Below are 17,462 nucleotides of genomic sequence, written 5' to 3'. Positions count from 1 at the left end.
ACGTGTAGCTTCCAGAGAAGAATGTGGGCCATCAGATTTGGCTGCATGTGCCCTCCCCCACTAAGCCAGTGACCCTGTATTTGTGCTTTAATTAGATTTATAAAAATATACAGGAAATAAAAATGTAGATGATACAGATTGGTATATCTTAGTTGAATCTTCACACTTTGAAATTATTAGTTTTTGGGGTTTTTTGAGACAAGATGTCTCTCTATGTAGCCTTGGCTGTCCTGAAACTCAATCTGTAGACCAGGCTAGCCTCAAACTCTGAGATCTGTCTCCTGTACCTCTTAAGTGCTGGAATTAAAGGCATGTGCCACCACTGGCTTAAAAATAACTAACTAGTAGAGTTTAGAGGATGAACCTGTATAAATTTACATGTTATACGTGAGATAATTTGATTAAATTTCAAAGTGAAGTGCTGCTTCAATGGCCATGGGAATTTACCTTGGGCAATTTGTACCTTAGTTCATAATTAATAAAAAGTTTGTAGAGCCGGTGCTGAAAACCCTAGGTTGACACATCCCTCCCCCAGGCCCAAGCTTCCAGCTTGGCTCTACAGTATAACTTGCCTAACTTATTACCCAATATGTTCTACTTTAACCATGAGAAGCACCGGATGGTTATGTTACTTCTACTTCTATTTCCCTTAACAGTAGAGTTAAAAAACAAAATCATTCTCAGGCTTCTCTATGGGTCACAAGTAGGCCTCTAGGTGAGAGTCTCCTCACCCTACCTTTCTTGGTGTCACTGCTGTGCTGTAAAACGAGACTAACCCCTGAGGGCTAGTTCACACTTCACAACCAACTCTCAGAGGACAATTCATAGGGTTTGTACCTTTCCATGCGATTCACCCACAGGGGCCAAGGACAAGCTACAAACAGTATCCCTGCCAGCTGGGAAGAGAGGCAGCTCGCCACACCTGCGTCAGGTCCTAACGCTTGCTCGCAGACTCTGCCACTCTGCCTAGCTGTTCACCTCTTACTCAGGCACTAGGCTTTCACACTTGCCTTCTCATATTTACCATCTTGTTGTGTCTGTTTTCTGTTTTTGGAGGATTTCTCCTAAATTTACTTCAGTGAAAATTTTAGTCTTTCCTTCTGTGTTCTCAACTTGCCTTTCTAAGGCACTGTGTCTTGGACGATAAGCACAACAGTTAAAAAAAAAAATCTCTGAATATTTCTTATAAATTTCTTTCTTTTTTTTCCCCTTTTTTTTCCCCTTTCTTTCTGGTTCCTAAATAATGTTCACAGAGTCAGGACTTTTTCGTTTGTCTACCCGGGGTTTAAGCTTTTATGCTTAGAGATCTTTCATATGTCTTCTAATCCTCCACTATCTATCGGTGTCTAAGAAAGGCGAATCGGTTACTGTTTCGAGTTTGCATGTGTGGTGTGTGTGTGTCTCTGTCTGTGAGTGGCTATGCATATGCCATGGCGCATGTGTGGAGGTGAGAGAATAAACTGAAGCGCTGGTCCTTACCATGCACGCCATATGAGACAAGGTCTCTCTATTCCACTTTGCTGTGCACAGACCCGCTAAGGATTCTGGGAAGTGTCCTAAAGCCACCATGCTTCTTGCCATGGGAGTACTGGGGTGGCCAGTGAATGCTGCTCTATCTGGCCTCACACGGGTCCTAGGGATGCAAACTCAGGCCCTCATGTTTACATGGCAAGTGTTTTACCAGTTAAATCATATCTCAAGACCAAGTTGACTATTCTTAGGGAGTAGGATGCCGTCTCTTTTATAGATGGGGGACACAGGCTTTGGAAATAAGCTTCTCCCACCCAGGAGCAGGTCTTAGGGGAGGCCCAACCCGCTCTGCAAGGATGTCTTTGCTCTGGAGCCTCTACTGTGGAAGTCTTTGGCTGTCCTCTACTGTTTTACTCTATTTTTTCGGGAAGCAAGCCATCTGGATTCCTGCCTGCTGTTGCTGCCAGACTTCTGAGAGTTCTCTACAGCGAGGGCAAGAGTGATGAATGGGAACAAAGTGGAGGGGTAGGTCCAAATGGCACACTCTGGACTCACTGCTCGACCTATTTTCAGCTTCATTTCTCACGGCTCCTCTCAACTCTTTACTGCGCACTGTACACTAGGAGCGCAGAGCCTGTCTAGGGACAGGGAGGCCCCAGTTATTATCTGTCAGCATCTTTCCCTGTTCCTTTTGGGCCACGATTTCTTCCTCAGCCTTTCTCACAGCATTCCACACCACCTACAGATCCACCCACTCATGTCCAACACCATCCCAGCCTCCTGTCTTTAACTTCTTCCATTGGTCTATTCTTTGGTGTTTACACAGAAGATATAAGTAGGCATCTACTCGGTCTGTCACTTGGCTAGCTTTGAACTCTCTGTTGCCTAAAGGCTGTACCTTTATACTGTCACATGCCAATCATACCCTGACAGCAGGCCCTCAACATACGGGCAGTATTTCTGTTGAATAATGTCTACTATTCTTGTAAGTGGGTCACCATTACCCAAGTGCTGACGGTGGCTGGGAAGGGTCAGCTTTGTTGTCCAACAGAAAGCGTTTCTGGGTGATGTTCTGCTTTCCACTCACAGTAACCACAGGATAGCCCATCTGGCTAGTCCAGGTGTCCATTACTTCTTTCACTGGTTGATTACTTGCCTGTTGTTGGGGGGGGGAAATGGGGCTCCATTAATTTATAAATAAAGGGAAATTAAAAATAGCTAGTGATATTAAAATGTTGTCACTTTTAAGTTGGACGAAGAAATGTTTGAGAATATTGCCTTCCTTACCTTTTCCAGTGAATCCCAAAAGTCGGAAGTTTTCGCATTCTTGAACTTGAAGTTTTCCAAGTAAATCTGTGAAAGATACGTGCTTTAAAGCCCAGCTTTTGTTTTCCTTGTACCTCCACAGCCTCACCCAGACCTCCTACAACTGTTCATGCTGTTTCCATAGCATGAGATCACAGAGAGAGAGAGAGAGAGAGAGAGAGAGAGAGAGAGAGAGAGAGAGAGAGAGAGATCATACAAGAAACAGCCATGGCTTTCTTGCAATAAAACATTTCCAGACACTGATCTTTCAGTGCTGTTTGATTTTCACATTATTAAGGGTTCTTTCCACGTTTTAGCCACCTTAAAAGTGGGCACTTCTTTAGAACTTGAACTTAGACGGTAGTGGGTCGAATTTGCCATGCTGAGGAAATGAACACGCATGTAGTTTCCTCAATGATGATAAAGACGGTGTTGAGTGAATGGGGGAAATTATTAAAGTTGGAGAGAAAGTCTTTATCCTTAAAATACTTTAAAAAAACATAAACCTTTTACATAGAAAGCTGCCCCATTGGACGTTCCGCTCACAGAACTCTGCAGGGGAATTTCAGAAGCACTGGGACATGCCCCCAGAGAGCTGTCTCTGTCTTTTCTAAACCTGGCCATTGCTTGGGATGTAGGGGTTGGTCTTCTGGAGACTTGCCAGTGTTCCTGCTCTCCTTCTCCTGTGGCTTTGAAGACCTGTGCTATTTAATATGTGGGAATCTTACCTAGAAATCAAATTTTCACGTGTTCTCAGTGCGTAACTCTGTGTGTAACATTTAATCTCTACGTTGCTTTAATGTTTCAGGAAGTACTATATCTAGGTCACATTATCTTCTAGATTCTTCTTTATTTCAGGTACTTAGAAATAAAACAAACTTAAAATCCCAGAACACCTCCAACAGGGAGGAGGTTGGCTTGGAATTCTGACCCCATGTTAATTTTTGGCTAATTCACTTCTCAACACTACCACTAGAGGGCAGGCAAAGGAAGGCAGAAATGTGGTTTTGGTCTTCATTCCAGATTTAGTATAATATGTAATAACACTTAGCATACTTCCTATGGGGTTGCAAACTCCTTCAGCTCACCAACCAGATATCCCAGAGCTCCCAGGGACTAAGACACCAACCAAAGAGTACACATGGAGGGACCCATGGTTCTAGGCACATGTGTAGCAGAGGATGGCCTTATGAGGCATCAATAGGAGGAAAAGTCCTTGGTTCTGTGAAGGCTGGATACCCCAGTGTAGGGGAATGTCAGGGTGGGGAAGCGGGAAGGGGTGGGTAGTTGGGGAGGGGGATACCCTCATAGAAGCAGGGGGAGGGGAGATGGGATAGGGGGTTTATGGACGGAAACTGGGAAGGGGGATAACATTTAAAACATAAATAAAGAAAATAGCCAATAAAAGGGAAAAAAACCACTTAGTATATAATAACAATTCTAACTGTAGCTACAGTTAATGCCATCTTCTAGGGAACAGTGCCTTCATAAAAAAACATCTTGGAGGAGTTCATTTGTTCAGTGAGTGCTTTCTTACTCTTTCTTCCCTGTGTAGTCTAGGCTGGCCTTGATCATGTGTCTATCCTGCTAAATGGTTTTTTTTGGGGGGGGGTTGTTTGTTTGTTTGTTTGTTTGTTTGCACTTACAAGATTTTCAGCAGAGAAGCTATCTTGGAACTGTATAGGACCTTAAATATTACTTAACATAATGCTCCTGTTTTTGAGATGAAAGAAATGGCCCTGGCCAAATGCCTTCCTCTTCCTCCCCCTCCCCCCCTCCTCCTCTCCCTCCTCATCATCCTCCTTCTCCTCTTCCTCCTCCTCATTGCAGTTTAACGTTAATGTTGAAATTTACATAAACAGTTGAAATTTACTAAAAAGTACCACTTTTGCCTTGGCCAGGTCAGTGCTTCCTAATAGTCTGTACTATGAATTTCTCTTCTTCCCTTTATCACTGTCACATCGGCTTCCCAGTCTAAATCACATGACAAGCTAGGCCATAGCTCCCTTGTTAGTTGGTTCTGGTGAACACAAAAGGAAAATGAACAGTGTGTGCTGTTAGTGTCCTAGGAAGGAAAAGGCCCTCCCAGCCCAGCCATCCATCTTTCCCCAGGTTAGTACTAATAGTAGAACAAGAGAAGATTGACACATTATCAGAATGATATCCTGCTACTAATGCCTCACCATCTATTGCATTTTTAAGAATCTTTCAGTGAATGACAACATCATTTTGTTGTGTGGTGCTGTACTTGTTGGGTTGAACGCAAAAAGGAGACAACTGGTCTACCTAAAATCTGCAATGGCCACTTTTCCTAATGGAGACTCAGTCTGGGTAGAAAGCTAGAATTTGTAAAGGGAAGTCCTTGAATTCCAGTTTCCCAGACCATGGGGCTTTGGGGTAATAGCCATGGTGTGATGACAGCAGTTCAAGGGTGATTCGAGTGACAGGTTGAATGTCCCAGGTGATCTGAGAGCTACAGTGATACCTGAAAACACCAGTTCAGACTTGAAAAATGAAAGAAATAAAAAGTGTTTTGGTGGTTTTTTTCCCCATAAAACTCTATTTTCCTATAAATTCCTACAAATAAATTCACACCATAACATTTAATTGTATGAAACGTACAATCGTACCCTTTAATTGTATGAAACATAGTGCCTACTAGCCATTGAGCCAGGTTAAATTTATAGGATCATTTCTAGTCATGGTTAGAGACTGTTGTAGCTTGAGAAATATTAGTCTCAGTTGAGACTTTTTAAGTTAATGACAATACATTAGGGCAAGGAAGACTGAAAATTTATTGATAGGTCTGAGCATTTATTGAATAGCAAGCTTGGCTGTTTACTTTTAAGGACTTTTTTGATAGTTCTCTACAGAAATATGAAGGATTTAATTTAATTTAAAGTCAGCTCTTAAGATACTGAGAATGGGGCTGGAGAGATGGTTCAGTGGTTAAGAGCACTGACTGCTCTTCCAGAGGTTCTGAGTTCAATTCCCAGCAACCACATGGTGGCTCACAACCATCTGTAAGGAGATTCGATGCCCTCTTCTGGTGTGTCTGAAGACAGCGACAGTGTACTTATATATAATAAATAAATCTTTAAAAAAATTTAAAAAAAAGATACTGAGAACGTCTTAGCAGCAGTTTAAATTGAAAACTATGCAAATAGAGATGTAATAAGTTTTTAAAACAAGTTTTTTCTCTTTCCTTTTAATATTTTTTGTTTGTTTATTTGAAGTAGGGTCTCACTGTATAGCCCTAGTTGATCGGAAATTACTACATAGATCCGACTGTCCTTGAACTCACAGATATGTCTGCCTCTGCCTCCCAAAAACTGGGATTAAAGGTGTGCCCCACCATGCCCAGGTATTTTTATTATTTGTTTATAGGTTCAACTCTATACATTATAGACATTCACTCAACAAACATCTTCTGGATGATCTAATATGTGAAAAATTCCATGGGTGCTGAAGCACACCTAAGGACATGGGAGTCAAGGCCTCCATAAAGATGCTCACAATAGAGAAGTGGTGAGAATTGAGTTTGAAGCTCGTAGGGAGTTATACATGTTCATAGATCTTGTACCACATATATCCACAGGATATTTTATTAATGAGCAAAATATCTTTGTATATACCCTAAATATTTTCTAAATTCCACTCTCTTGTTTTAATAGGCACATAGGCATTTTACTATTTGTCCACTAATAGGGACCACTACCTTTTAAGATATCAAAGTGTTAAATAAATGCCACCTATGAAGACATGGCTATATGAAGGAGAGCTATAAGGGTGGTAGTGGCATGGTCCTGTAGTGGCATTATCCTGGAAAACAGCATGACAGAGAACTGATAATCTGTGTAAAAATTTGTGCCATACGGGCTGTATCAAACCCTGGGCTATCACAGTGGAAGCTGAAGAGGGAAGGGAAGCAGCGAGGATGTTCCCAGGTTGAAACGAGCCCATCTAGAAGATGGGGCAGTTATAAGGACACATTATAGTAACTTCAATAAAGAGCAGGCGACACCAACCTGAGATGATTGGCATAGGGCATTCTAGAAGAACAAACATGAACTGGAATGTCCAGTGGAGTGACAAGTTATGAATTCTTACGCATCTTCCCAAAGGGACCAAGGTATCCGTATTCACTGACTTTATAAGATATGATTCTGGTTGGCATGAGGTAATGAGAAAGGGACTGCACAGTGAGACCCATGTTCTTACAAAAGATACAGGAATATTTGTCCCCTGTGCCTCATGAGAACATAGGAGACTGCCCCCAAGACAAGAGGACCCTCACCAGCAACTGAAATGCAGCACCTTGACCCTGGATTTTACCAGTGTTGTGGAAAAATAAGTTTCTTTTTTTAAAGCCACCTGGTCTAAGCTATCTTTTCATTGCAGCCCCAGCCATGTAAAGAGTATCCACACCTGTAAAAGGTATCCACACATGTAAAAAGTATCTGCACATGTAAAGAGTATCCATACATGTAAAAAGTATCCACACATGTAAAAGGAATCCACACATGTAAAAAGTATCTGCACATGTAAAGAGTATCCACATATGTAAAGAGTATCCAGAATCACTAAGTAATCCACTTGAATTTCCCAGTGACATTTCTGGTAAATGACCACTGCAGATACACTATAGAGCCTTAACCTGATGTAAAGCCACCCTTTATCTTTTATCACATTTTATCTCTTGCTTATCTGTTCATGTTCATGAAAAGTAAAAAAGCAATTTTCCTTAGTCAGCCAGCTGCAATTGTCACCTACATATCAGTATGGCTTACTTTTGCTACCACCAAAAAATAAATAAATAAATAAATAAATAAATAAAAATCGATCCTACCTGACACCCCTTTTGGAATTTCTCTGGTGTTATCCAGTCTTGAAGCATTCTCAGGATAGAAGCTCCCTGGGATGGAAAAAAGAGACCAATTAAATTAATGAGACTGTAAGGAACAGTATCAGTGAGCATTACTGCAACGTTCCATGATTGTATTCCAGTGTTTCTTGAAGATCATTCTGATGAATTACATAGTTACTGTGCTATGATTTAGGATAAAACAAGCAAGAGAGAGAGAGAGAGAGAGAGAGAGAGAGAGAGAGAGAGAGAGAGAGAGAGAGAGAGAGAGAGAGAGAGAGAGAGAGAGAGAGAGAGAGAGAGAATGCATCCCTTCCGTGTATCTGTTTTTAAATATCTAAGTGGTAAAGGGAAATTGCTCAAATTGCCAACCTGTGACTCGAGGTATAAATGGTTATTGCACTTCCTCAAATGAGCCAGCAGGTGGCGCTTTGTTAATGAAAGAAACAGAAATGGTCCTCACCACACGTTCTTGGCTAAAGCACTAATTCAAGGTGAAATTCTGGCAAATTAATAGGTATATCACCATATAAGAAACAGTAAGTATATTTTTGAAAGGAAATATAAAATAGCTCCCTAAATAATATAGTATGAATAGATAGGTAATGTAGACACAAAACCATTTTATGTCAAATGTGTAGCTGGTTTCATTTGGTTTTATAGATCTCAAGAATCTGACACATGCCCTGATTTCCAGCTTCTTCCGTGTTGGTTAATACTAAGACACACTACTTGTACGATTTTTATATCAGTTTTCAACTAACAAACATGAATATATTGCCTTCCCACCTAGTCATTTCAACTACAATTTCCCAAGTATTTTAAATTGCATTTGTACACAATAAGAATAAGGCTTAGGAACATATTTCTTTCTGACACTATTTTAAGCCCCTGTCATATCCAGGACTTAGAGAACTGAGTCTGAGCATTCCGTTGTGAGTTCCTAGGACAGATAATCAATCATTTAAGAGAAGGCTGAAAAAATGCCACAGGGATGAGAGGGACGCTGAAAATTGTGGTGTTGGCGACCTTCACACAGCAACTGTTTTCCCTTAGGCTGATTTTGATAAATATCATTTTAATAATTATAAAGACAACCATGTCAGGGTTCATCCACTATAACAGCAGTGTTTCAGACACTTAATACAATGGCTGGCTTGTGAGGACCCAAGATAGAAAGCTATACACTTAATATATAGAGTTAAATTATACTAGTATAAGTATGAAACATGTGTGGAAGAGGCATTGAGAGAGAGAGAGAGAGAGAGAGAGAGAGAGAGAGAGAGAGAGAGAGTCACAGAAGCTAGGGTTCGACATTCCTAGCAGCATCTCATCCAGGTTTACTGGCTAAAAAATGACTTGCCTACAAAACACAAAACAAACACAACTCTCTCTCTCTCTCTCTCTCTCTCTCTCTCTCTCTCACACACACACACACACACACACACACACACACACACACACACACACACAGGATGAAGGTTTTCCCTCCAACCAGGCTGCATTTGAATGTTTGTTCTAAACACCAAAGTTTTTTCCTGTTAGAAATGCCCATACAGTTAGTTGGCTGTCCCTGCTGGCCACAGAGCAGAAAAATAAGACATAATTTTAAAAAAAAAATCAAGGTAAGGACTGGTAGGATGGTTAGTGGGTAGAGGAGCTTGCTGCCAAGCCTCACAACCTGAGTCCAAACCTCCAATTCCACAGGATGAAAGGCAAGAGGCTGTCCTCCCTCACCATGTGCATCTGTGGCCATGCTCCCACAAAATACATTTTTAAAAAAGTACATTAGGTGTTTAGGGTATAATTGTTGAATTATCAGAATGAAGTTGCTTTAAACAGAAGTGAAAAAAAATAGAAAATTAATTCCGAAATCCTGTATCAATGATCAACATTGAGTCCTTCACCTGCAAAATACCACCTATTTAATATTTAGCCCCCGCTGTGTTCTCACCTGTTTTCCAGCCCTCACAATGAAATCTAATCATTTCCTTTTAAAACCAAATTTTAGACATTGACTAAAAGTCAGTTTAAAAAAAAGATGCTTGAAACCAACGCCGTGTATCTCCTACCTTGCTGTATGATATTCCATCGAACACAGACGTTATTTCAGCTGGAGTAGACACCGTGACAACCACCGGATGTGAGGACATCAGGGAGTCATCCTCCTGCACAGGTAGCACATCTTCAAGCAGCACCTGACTGAGCTGAAATGGCAGAAGGCAAAGAAAGATAGCACTTCCCCCGGATGGCTTTCTATTTTATAATATTCTATGTATTCGAAACTGTGGGAAGAGGAAGGGAAATGACTCAGATTATGTAACGAGGTCTCTAGGTCTTCAAATGAATCCTGTGCAAAAAACTTCTCCACACTGATTCCAGTCCTTGTTCTTTAATTCTTACTGCTCTGCATTTTGAACCGAACCAAATGTCTCAAGTTTTCTTGTCTGGGAAATGGGAATGATGTCACCTCTCGGGGTCATCATGAACACTGACCACCGAGGTAGAGAGTCCAAAGTACTTTAACAGAAAAAGTAAAAGATAAAATAATTTGCCCGTCGTGTAATTTATTTTCAAAAAAAATATGATGCCATCAATGTTTACTGGAATGATGACTGACAACTGGAGATGTTTACTTATTTATTCTTACCTCTATTCCTAGCCTTTGTCATAACTGGGACAGGGGTGCTAGCAGTAGATAGTGTGACAGGAACTGGCTAATGTCCTCCAGCGCATAGGACAGTCCATGGATGCAAGCATCGCCCTAAATGTTAATAGCTCTAGGGTGGAAGAACCCTGGTGTAAATGAATGTGCGAAGACTCGACCTTGCAGAGCAGTTTCCCCACCTTTCAAAGAAGGTTAAGGAAACGCAAGTATTTAGTGTAAGAGATAGGTTTTCCAAGAGCCAGGCTTGGTCGGCACAGGCCTTTAATCTCAGCGCCCTGGAGGCAGAGGTGGGCAGATCTCTGTGCATTCAAGAAGGGGGGGGGAGGGATTTTCAACAATTGCTTTAAAAAAAATTTAGCCGACATCTGCAGCTGTGACTACATGTACAAGATCAAGCCAGCCAAACTCCCAGTGTGGATGGAGGGGAGGTTACGCTGCCCCACCCCTACCAAAGGCGCTATTAGTAACCAATGGCTATGCCGAGGAAGAGTCCGCTTTCTGCAGAAATGTGGTCCTGGAAAGGTTACCCTTGTTCCAGTAGCTGGTCCTATACCTGAGTGCTTTGGGTTTGTTCCTTCGTTTTTGCTCGTTTTTATAAGGACATAAAATTGTGAAGGAAAGTGGAGGCAGTGGGGTAGATGGAGAGAAGAGGCAGGAGACAGAAAAAAAAAAACTTTTTAAAGGTGAAAAAGAAAAACAGTTATAGATTTTTTTTTGAGCCCCAAGGAAGTTAAACTTCCATTGGATAGTGCTGTCTTTTATTTTTAAACTCGCCTTTTAGTAGTCTTTCTGTGACACTTAGAAGGCAGTGAAATTTAGAGGTCATTTAAAAATACTTTCGGAAGTCAGAGAAAAATTAAAAACAACTCCAAGTTGAGAAGTCTCGCTATATCTTTATCAAATTCACGTGGAAGGCTAAGCCCTTTGAATGTGCTCTGTTGCTGTTCCCCTTTACCACAACCAGATGATGTCCACCTCTTTTTAAAGGGATGCAGACGAGGTAAGTTACGCAGTATCAAAAACAGTCCAGCAGAGGGCAGTATTCTACACGCTTCACGTCAATCTCCATTTATACGGGTAGGTAATACACATCTATGGAGAGTACATACGTGTGTATGTACAGCCAGAGAAGAATACTTACATGATCTAAATACAAACAGAAACGACTTAATTTTCCTAAAGAAAATTCTGTACATTCCTGGAAATTTTTATTCCAGCTCCATTGAGGGCACACTGTGAGAACGTTCACTATGCCTAAGGTTTGGGAACTTGGACGCTTACTTGATACAGAACACTGGTCTCTTTGGATGGTAAAAGAGACCTGACCCAGAGAAGATCGAGCACCTGGCTCACGGCCACGCTTCCTGCTGTGTATCTAAGAGGTGACGTACTTAGGATATGAGCTTGTGCCTGACTGCTAAACTTTTACCTCTTCACCACCTTCCAGCAACCTGCTCAAGTCAAACAGCTTATTAAATAAGACTTTGGAAGAGCGGACACTCTACTTCCCGGAAATGTAAGACGGGTGTTATCTACACTTTCTCCCCTGACTTCCATTCTTCCAGGTGTCTGTCTATGGCTCCCTACTGCCTCCGTGACCAGGTAAAGGCTCTTGGCAAAGAACAGCTCAGGAGAAGTCACTGGCTCCCATCTGCCCTCACAATCGAATATCCAAGACCGCCGTTAAATTTGACCCTGATCGTAGACCATTGTCAAAGGCTTCAGTTGGGTTTCCACAAAGAAAAGCGACTCAGAGAGTATGTTCAGAACTCACCATCTGCCAGTCTGCTTCTGCGTGGTTTACTCCCAAGAACTCAAAGAACGAAGCAAATCCTTCATTTAGCCACAAGTCGTCCCACCAGTCCATGGTCACGATATTTCCAAACCACTGAAATGAGAAGCCAGGAGGAAGTAGTTAAGATGCTTATTCTCGTGGTAGAGAGCTGTGTAGGAAATTTCACAGCATGGATTTGTACCTGACACAGAGGCAGTCAACATTGTACCTAACATGTATTTCCTACTTTATCTTGAATCGAGGAATGTTGAATTCTCCAGTTCATTCCCATATTTTAAGGAATATACAGTGTTATAGGAAGGCCTCTTGTGGTTTTTTGTTAAAGATTTATTTATTTTATGTATGTAAGTACACTAATCACTGTCTTGAGACCCACCAGAAGATGACATCAGATCCCATTACAGATGGTTGTGAGCCACCAAGTGGTGGCTGGGAATTGAACTCAGGACCTCTGGAAGAGCAGTCAGTGCTCTTAACCACTGAGCCATGTCTCCAGCCCCCCCTCTTGTGTTTTTATTAAACTCAAAGCGGTCTAAAGCAGTGGTTCTCTGTTGTGGTTTGCCCTGAAGTTATCTGTATTTTGATGCTAATTCCACTGCAGCGAGGACAGCTACCTAGTCGCGCACTCAGAACTCAGGTGACTTCACCAGAACCTTCTCCTGATTGAATTTGTAAAGTACAGGTGAGGGGCAGGTACAGGATAGAAGGAGGCCTGTCATTGGATGAGAAGGAAGGATGTGGGAGAGAAGTTTGAAGGAAGAGGAGGAGACTAGGACGGAGACAGGACAGAGGAGAGAGAGAGGGGAGAAGCCATGGCAGGTGATGTTAAGATTCTGCTCTGTGTATTTACAGGTTGTTATTAATGTTCTCAAGGGATGGATGGTACCGGGCTTCGTATGTTTAAGTGGGCAGTTATATCTTATCAATTGGATCTAAGATTTCTGTGTTGTGTGTTCTTTTATGTTTGCGTGCAGGAAAGTGCGCGGCTGGGATGTGTTTCCGCCAAGATACCTAGCATTTATCTTGGGGCACCGGCGGCGTGGACCTAGCAGGGTAAAAGACAACTTTACTCTTTTTTATTTTTATATTTTTACAACAACAGTTCTCAGCCTTCCTAATGCTGCGACCCTTTAATGCAGTTCCACGGGTTGTGGTGTGGTGACCCCAACCATAAAATTATGTTTGTTGCTACTTTGTAGCTCTAATGTTGCTACTGCTATGAATCATAAGATACATATCTGCGTTTTCTGATGGTCTCGGGTGACCCCTGTGAAAGGGTCATTTGACATCCACAGGGCAACGACCCACAGGTTGAGAACCCCTGGAAAGTTTCTGCATAGTTAAACGTTAGTTAGCATTTAGACTGGCTTTGACCCGGGAAGTCTTACTCCTGTGCTCATCCATACTTTTATTACTGCTGTGGAAGAGGCCAGTTTTAAAAAGGAAGTAGATTTGCTTTGGGGGCCCCTCTCTACCTGGTGCACGAGCTCGTGGGCAACCACGCTGGCCACTCTCTGCTGGTTGGATGAGGCCGATAGCAGGGGGTCATAAAGCAGGTTTGTTTCTCGGTAAGTGACAAGTCCCCAGTTTTCCATGGCGCCGGTGCCAAAATCTGGAATAGCAATTTTATCTACGGAAAAAGACAGAGCAGTGAGAAACACATTCTTTCCACTTGTTCACAGTGCTTCTTACCAAATTAAGTCCTTCGGTTGGCTTTTTTAAGGCTAAAAATAATGTTTCAGAGTGAGAAGCAGGAACCATTTGCGCAAACATTCGGCCCTAGTACACTCAACATTCCCACGGAGAAGTTCCTGCAGCCTCCGGACTTCAATGTGTCAGCCCTCCCTGTCTTCCCTTTTTTTCTTAAGGATCACGTGACTGCTCTTTTATTCGAAGCCTGTAGGGTTTTACGTCTTTTCTTCTCGGTACAGTACTTTATTTTTTATTAGTTTTCTCCATCCCTTATTTATGACCTTGGTTATAAACAGCATCTGTTTGGGGGATACAGTGTTAGGGAAAAAAAGGAATGACGTCTGCTATGAGATGAGAAGACAGAGCTTGTCAGTTCACAGAGACAATTTGCGAGTCAAGGACACAGACTTGGAAACCCTATCCCCTCCAATGATGTACAATGTAAGGATGGTTTGATTCTCTGACTATCTAATCCTCTTTCCCCTTCCCTTCCCTTTGCCGTCTTCTTTTATATTTTAAATAAGTTAATGTTTTTAATCCAGGTCACAGGAATTTCTGTATTTTTCTCTGGATTTTAGATATAATATCTAATATAATAATAATAATAATAATATATACATAATATATAATATTGATACGTGATATATGATATAATAATAGATATGGTATCTAATAAAATCGAGAAGAGGCAGTGTTGAGCAAACAAGAAGAATATTGATTAGTGGGAAATACAGCTCCCTCAGCTAATGAACTAAAACCTGAATGGAATTTTATTACTACTAAACGAGAACCCAAATTTCAAATAAGTGAAATTTCATTCTAACATGTCAGAAGGGGGCCTTTCTGGTTAAAATAAAAATTTCTTAAGGATCTGTGTAAAAGAATAAAAGATATATATCTTCATTAAAAATCAAGGTAATAGTAGTGATTTTCTTGTCATGCTATTCTCATTCTAGGGGTTGGTCACTATGGCATAAGAATATCCCTAAAGGCTTGAGACCCCATATGTACAACAATGCCAAGCAACTAGAGCTTCCAGGGACTAAGCCACTACCTAAAGACTATACATGGACTGACCCTGGACTCTGACCTCATAGGTAGCAATGAATATCCTAGTAAGAGCACCAGTGGAAGGGGAAGCCCTGGGTCCTGCTAAGACTGAACCCCCAGTGAACTAGATTGTTGGGGGAGGGTGGCAATGGGGAGAGGGTGGGGAGGGGAACACCCATAAAGAAGGGGAGGAGGGGTTAGGGGATGTTGGCCCGGAAACCGGGAAAGGGAATAACACTCGAAATGTATATAAGAAATACTCAGGTTAACAAAAATAAATAAATAAATAAATAAATAAATAAATAAATAAATAAATAAATAAATAAGGCGAATAGCTGAATAGCTAGGAAAAAAAAAAAGAATATCCTTAAAGCTTGGGAAAGTATTACCCCCGTAGGCAACATTTTTCACAATGTTGGAAAGTGTAATTTGCACACATCCTTGAGCAAATGAATGTAACCTCTTCTCTAGTGAACACAGACATTATAATTAATCAATGTCAATTCGATTACCTCTTGACGTACGTGAGGACACCATTTCCGAAGGCTCTACTTTACAGCTAATTCTGAAAGTGTTGACGATGCACAGGGAAGCAGAGGGGAAGGGAAGACAAGAAGGGGAGGAAGAGAGACACTGGTGTGAGTTCTGCATCTGGGGTCACCGTGACCACATGGAGTGAGACAAAGACAATGAACTCTGCATTCGGTTCCTGAAACATCCAGAATTTTCCTTCTGACTCTGGTGAAAAGCTACTGTCTTTCTGTCTCCCCTCATAATTGATAAGTGATACAAAGGGCCATTGAAATGAAAATGAGGTGTGTGTGGATGTGTGCCATGTCCTCTGCCTTCCACAGGATTTATTAAGGTGGTAAGTACTTGATAAGGAAGTGGACTCTTGGTTGTCTCTCTCTTTCTGTCTCTCCATGTATCTCTCTGTGTCTCTTTCTGTCTCTCTCTGTCTCTGTCTGTCGTCTTTCTCCAAGACAAGGATTCTCTATGTAGCCCTTGCTATCCTGGAACTCCCTCCATAAACTAGACTGGCCTTGAACTCAGATCCACCTGCCTCTGCCTCCCAAATTCTGGGATTAAAGATAGGCACCTCCACAGACCAGGCAGTTGGTTGGTTCTCTTAATGTCTTCCCTACAAGTGTCTCCAAGGGTCGGTCTTACAGTTACAACTTTGTTCAAGTCACTCAAGCTTGTTTGTGCTGTTGACAGAGATACCCTGTCCATACACCAGAATATGGATTTCTTTGTATTTTACCTCCCCCCAATGTATTTCTCTTCACATTGAAGAAAAGAAAACTCTGGAAGGAGCTTCAGTATTTCATTCCCAGGGCTGAAAAGTCTTGCACAACAAGGGTCGGGTTGGAAGCACACGGGCCTCTTACAACATCACTGACCCTTACTGTTGCAAACCGTTGGAGGAGACCTGATTTTTAAATCAAATGACGGAGGTGGCTGTTCTGGCCCCACCGAGAGCAAGCTCTGCAGGAGTCGCTTTCCAAATCAAAGATTAGATCTTCATCATATCAGAGGAGAGAGTGATTATTATTTTTGAAAGACTCCGGCATGGATCTTTGAGCTTGTAGTTCGCTTCAGACAAGAAGTGCAGGCACATACTAAAAAGGCTCAGAGATGATCAGTAATTAATGGTAATATAGCTAGATACACTAGGGTAACTTAGTCTTAAAAAAAAAGACAACAAAACAAACAAACAAACAAACAAAAAACCAAACCCAAAGGCTACTTGAAAGGAGGAATTGAAAGTATTTTCTCACCCAGTTTCGGAAGAGAATACTCCATAGCGAAGTAGTCTTCAAAGAAGTCAAACACAGCTTTGGTTATGTTTGCCGCATACTCTGCTGTTTGCTTTTGCTTGGGCTGGACGTAAACAGTGAGCTAGTAACAGAGCACAGACATTCAGAGAGGTAAGTCTTCATCTAACCAAACGCATACCCACCAACTGTGGGGCATTGATATAACTGAACGCCGGAGGCCTTTGGGGTCAGAGCATCGAGTTCGAGTCCCCAGCCTGCTTCGTGTAGCCTCGCACAAATCACTTCACGGCTCTAAGACTTGGGTAAAGAGAGTCATGAAGATGTAACTGTGTGACGTCAGTGAGCAGAAACACCTTAAGGTCTGGTGATTGGCATGTAAACCATTGCTACCAAAGCCCGGTAGCGTGTGAGACATTGACAGGTATGATCACCCTTTTAGAAATCTGTGTTGCGTGGGGCTGGAGAGATGGCTCAGTAGTTAAGACCACTGACTGCTCTTCCAGAGACCCTGGGTTCAATTTCCAGCACCCACATGGTGACTCACACCTGTCTGTGACTCTAGTCCCAGGAGATCTGACACCGTTACCCAGCCATACATGTTGGCACACACAAAATAAAAATAGACAAATCACTTTTTAAAAACTGAAACAGAAACAACCCAAACCCTTGCATTGTCTATGTGTCTGTTTGTCTTTCCTTGTAGCCACTGATTTGTCTTGTGTACGCAGTTCCTTGTGAGAAAACAAATTCATTTCAGTCTTCTCATTGAAGGTGCTTTTGACCACATGTTTCTTTCCCCTTGGTAACATTCTTCTCTGCTTTTCTAAATAGCCCCAG

The 17,462-nt window shown here is 41.8% G+C and overlaps 1 protein-coding gene across 1 annotated transcript in view; it reads right to left on the bottom strand.

Annotated features, from left to right (window-relative positions):
- The window catches only part of Enpep (glutamyl aminopeptidase), a 71,613-nt gene that overhangs the window by 31,574 nt on the left and 22,577 nt on the right, over window positions 1–17,462 (bottom strand). Inside the window, exons 4-10 of the mRNA XM_032897345.1 lie at window positions 16,626–16,746; window positions 13,578–13,732; window positions 12,082–12,195; window positions 9,712–9,846; window positions 7,625–7,690; window positions 2,758–2,823; window positions 2,475–2,626 (exon numbers count right to left, since the gene is read on the bottom strand). Of these exons, the coding sequence (XP_032753236.1) occupies window positions 2,475–2,626; window positions 2,758–2,823; window positions 7,625–7,690; window positions 9,712–9,846; window positions 12,082–12,195; window positions 13,578–13,732; window positions 16,626–16,746 (809 nt within the window). The remainder of the gene's footprint in view (window positions 1–2,474; window positions 2,627–2,757; window positions 2,824–7,624; window positions 7,691–9,711; window positions 9,847–12,081; window positions 12,196–13,577; window positions 13,733–16,625; window positions 16,747–17,462) is intronic.

This window comes from Rattus rattus, chromosome 3, assembly GCF_011064425.1.
Source record: "Rattus rattus isolate New Zealand chromosome 3, Rrattus_CSIRO_v1, whole genome shotgun sequence".
NCBI classification, from domain to species: domain Eukaryota; kingdom Metazoa; phylum Chordata; class Mammalia; order Rodentia; family Muridae; genus Rattus; species Rattus rattus.
Note: the sequence above shows the minus strand (reverse complement) of the source record. Positions and strands in the feature narration are given on the sequence as shown.